The 4,621-nt window shown below is 34.2% G+C and overlaps 1 protein-coding gene across 1 annotated transcript in view; it reads right to left on the bottom strand.

Moving 5' to 3' along the window:
- RYR3 (ryanodine receptor 3) overlaps nt 1-4,621 on the bottom strand; it is a 269,121-nt gene that overhangs the window by 26,416 nt on the left and 238,084 nt on the right. The window contains 2 exon segments of the mRNA XM_009320984.1: nt 307-365; nt 3,536-4,621. The exon segment at nt 3,536-4,621 is cut by the window's right edge and continues 21 nt beyond it. Of these exon segments, the coding sequence (XP_009319259.1) occupies nt 307-365; nt 3,536-4,621 (1,145 nt within the window).

Consider the following 4,621-nt stretch of genomic DNA (forward strand, 5'->3'; position numbering starts at 1 on the left):
GTTGCAGAGTTTTTTCAAGACTGATGCTTGTTTTTAAAGGTAACTATGGGAATTTTTGCAAAGACAATGGCCACAGATTTGTACATGCAGAATTGTCAAGGGCCACAAAAATCCGATTACCATTTTGTTGCCCACTGAGATGGTCTGCCACCTCTTAGGGACTGTGCTGCTTTTCAAAATACTGAGGAGACAAATTGTACATAAGGTGCTTTGAATACTGATCATTGCTTGGATTCTTTCTGGCCAAATTATCTAGCATTAGGAAGTAGCAAGGAATTAAACAGGAATTGTGTAAAAATAACTTACTCAGCCTTCTCAGCTTCTGCTTTTCTTTCTGTTTCAGCTTCTTTTGCAATTTCAGATATCTGCAAAAAGTAGTTTAACTGTCAAAATGGATCCATTCAAGTAAAATTTTGGTAACTTTACTTACTTACCGAAACTAAGAAACAAAATAATTACCACGCTATATTTTTTATACCACTTTGCACTTTTAAAGTGTTAGATTTTTAAAAATAGGCAGCTCTGACTAGACTTTAACAGTGAAAACTGCAGAAATTCTTCTGATAGCCTTTTTCAGTATAGTGTTATCAATACCGTAACTAGCCCAGTAGTCTGAACAACTTAAAGTAATTATACATGGTTATCAGACAGATTATGTGACCAGTTGAGGATGAAGGTAACTACATCCAAATCATACCCCAATACAAAAGTCACTCACAAAGACTCAGTGCAGTTACTGATTATGTGGAAAATGAGCATCAGTTCGCCTCATTCCAAATACGAAATGAGGAATAATATAACAATGATAGCATCAAAAATCTGAAAAAGATCTGTGTAATTATCAGATACTACAAAACCCAATTACTTTGTCAAGATCAACTGATGCCACTGAAAACAGACAAATATTTAAACAACTTTTACTTACGCAATGTCTTCTTCAAACTATTTATCTAGGGTGGGTTGATGGTTCGTTAAACCTTTACTAGCACACCTCACAAGCATCTAATTATGTGTTTACAACATTCCCTTGAGATAAGGAAAAAACAATATACAATTTTACAGATGGCTAACTGCAGCAAAGAAGCTGGGGCCTGGATTTCAAACACCTTTAGGCTCAGTGTTGCAAGACCAAAAGTAAACTCATTTCAAATGCAGTTTGGGTATCTAAGCTTCACTGGAAATCAAAGAGATGCAGGCTCCAAAGTCCTCAATTCACAAAGGAATCTAAAGTGCCTAAATGTGTTACCATTCACTTTTGCAAAAACCTATCTTAACTCTTTACCCTCTTCTGTATTCTCTCAAAGTGCTTAGACACCAATTGTCTATTGGTGTATTTGCCTACATTTCTGGTTAATACGTAAATACACTTATCTAAACTTTTCCCCCACTACTCACCTGGATGCCTATCTCTCGCACATAAGTAGTGAGAGAATTTATGAAAGAATTTACTAAATTGATCTTGCCTTGCTTATCTCACCTCTTATCTGTGGAACCTCATCTAATACATGTGATGGAAGCATGTGCAACTCTTCCACAAAGAGTTTCCCCTAAGATCTCAAGCTGGTGGATGGTAATTCAGAGATCATTGGATGATCTATTCCTTTCTCAACAATTCAAAATTTCAGTTTGCTTTTTTGATCTGTGTTGATTGACATTTTCATTGAACTGCTACTTCTGTACAAGTCTATTATATTCCTAAGATTTCATACCCAAGCAGTAACAATGAGCTCAAAATCCAACATTTTACATGTAAAATTATAACTTTTCCTCCCATATATATCACTTCACTGATTTTCATCTGCTATTTTAAGGCAACTTTGCAGTTAGCTCTTGATTTTACTGCTACGAATAACTTAGATTTATCAGCAAACTCTGTTAGCTCACTACTCACTTCTTTTGTTCTTATTTGTGAACCCGCATGGCTCTCAGCACAGGTTCCTGTGGAACTTCACAGTAAAACTGAGTCCTAATGATCTTCATCATATACAATTCCATAGGTTATTTTGCAGTTTCTCTGGCTATATGGTAATGTCATTGACCTTATCACTACACAGTTGCTTTTCCTGTATATAGAGGTGAATTTCTGTTTCTATCCATTTGTTTGTCATTTTTATCATTGTAAATGCTTAAGAAAGACATAGTGACTTCCTGAAGGGAATTTTTGATTCTTACATTGCTGTTTCTTCTTTGAACTCTACTTAATATCTATATCCAGTGCTCTAACTGGATTACTTGAGCCATTCATATACACAATGTGAAGAGCAATTTCTGTAATACAGAATTAGTGTAAACATTATTTTGGTAAGTTTCACTAGAGAACATACTAAAGGTAAAAGCTGGATAAATTGCATAGCTGACTTCACATTATCTCAAAGTATCTGCACAAATTACTGAGCATTTTTATCAATAGTTACAAACAAATCTGAGAGAAATGTATAAATCGAAGTAAAGCAAATTCTAAAATATTTACTCAGATCTGAAGTAAAATATTTACTTCAATTATTGTTGAAGAAAATTTTAAAATATTTACTCAGACCTGCTAAGATCCTTAAGTTAAAATAGTATTTTTAAATACCAACCACATTACATTTATGCTAAATGAGACAGGATTTTAAAAGACTGTCATTTTTAAATACACACATAAAAATGAATTAATAAATAAGAAAAATAAATGCAAAAATATAGTTCGATCTAGCCAATAAACAAATCTTGGAGAAAAACGTACAAATGAAGAGGAAATAATGAACTAAGAAGTTGTACAACAAAGGTTTATCTTGAAAATATCTGGAAAGCATACCATAAAGAGGTGGATTAATGACGAGAGGAAAGATATATTTGAATAACAAGTAGAAACAGATCAGAAGTGCAGAGTGAAACATAATGCCTTCCAAATATGACAAATGCATTTGGGTTTTGACATATAGTTCAATCCATTTTTAAACAGAATGATAGATTATACTTAGCTCAGCTAAGTGGAACAAAATATATTGTTCATAAAACAGAATAGAAGTAAAGAATGATTATATGATAAACATTGAAGTACAATAAATTCAGGCAAAATTATTTCAAATAATTTCAAATATCCAAAAAAAGGATATTTTATTGTATGTGATCAGTAAAGCATGTAGAAAAAAGACGATAATGATAAGGCCTTATTATGGAGAAAGTAGATTGTAAAACTAATTGAAATATACTGTGAAAAAATTGGGTATGCAAAATAAACAAGACTGTAAACTATTTAAAACAAAAACTGTGCCTAGAAAGCTGCTAGCAATTTTTGTTTTGAATAAAGTCCAAATGAACAATAACAACAATTTACTGCAGTGAAATCTAAACACGCTGGGCTGAATTTTTCTGCCACATAAACTCTCCAGTTTGCTTTTAAAAGAGTACAGATTATAAAGTATGTTCTCATCGAGAACATTTATTAATCAGTTAACTGGCAAATAATTCAGTTACTAATAGAAAATTCAGTAATATATTTGTATTATTACTATTATTTTCTGCAAAGACATACAAAATCTCTTTAACATACCTTTAATCCTTTTCTCTTACGAACTGTGTTTTCCAAAGATGACTGGGTATCAGTACCATGGATTTCTGCAATATCTCCAAGTCCAGCATCATGACCGTGTTTTGAGCCACCTTCTTTCTTTGTATGAATGCCAAAAATGTCTGAGATTATGTCAGTTTCTCCCTTTTCACCCTTCACAAACTGCACAAGTTCAGCTCTGATGCCATGCTCAGTGCCTTCAGCTTTTTCTGCTTCCATAACATCATCATGGATTCCAAACTGTGTTGGGTCAGGCATGTCCCCTAATATTTTAGTAACTTTAATGTTTTTGGCTCCTTCAACCAGGCCACCCCCAAATACAGTGCTCCAAAGAATTTGGAAAATTCCCCACACTATAGTAAAGAACAGTTGGAACATTCCTACAAATAGGATCCAGAAAAAGGAGAAAAACACTTTCACCATCTCTTTTACTGTCATCTTTCTAACTTTCCTGTATTGTTTCCTTAGGTTCTTCACAGTGACCATTTTAAAAAAGTTGGCAACATTCTTCTTCACTGCAACACAGGCCATTGCAAAAGCTGAAGCAGATTCCAGGGACTTTTCTTCTTCCTCATCATCTCCAATATCCACTACATAACAAGGCTCTGCCTCTTCCTCTTCCTCAGGCCTCTCGGATGAATCCGTTTCAGAGATCTGGGATGCTAACTGCATTTCAAAGATTGTATCTTCACAGAAATTCACAAAGAGTTCCATTTTTTCTTGCTCTCCTCCTTCATTGACAACATCAAATATGAACTGCCTTTTGGATTCCTTCACCTGTGGCTTCTCCCACTGCATTCTACTGGATTCACTGATTTCAAAGTAAACTCTTTCTATTTTCTTGGCTCCACCCATTATTTCAATACGGCCAAGGTATGGTTCAAAGTAATTAAGAACACTTTCCGCAGGTTCAAGTAAGCTCTGAAGGCGTGAATCATTAGGCATGTGCTCTGAAAGGTTTGTTAGCAATACTGCTACATTAAATCCAATGTCTTTGGCTGGTTCATGGAATCTTTCCACAAAATCAACATAGTTAAACATATCATTTTCATCAGCTTCTGCACAGGA

Source organism: Pygoscelis adeliae, unplaced genomic scaffold (assembly GCF_000699105.1).
Source record: "Pygoscelis adeliae isolate BGI_AS28 unplaced genomic scaffold, ASM69910v1 Scaffold3, whole genome shotgun sequence".
In the NCBI taxonomy this organism is placed as follows: domain Eukaryota; kingdom Metazoa; phylum Chordata; class Aves; order Sphenisciformes; family Spheniscidae; genus Pygoscelis; species Pygoscelis adeliae.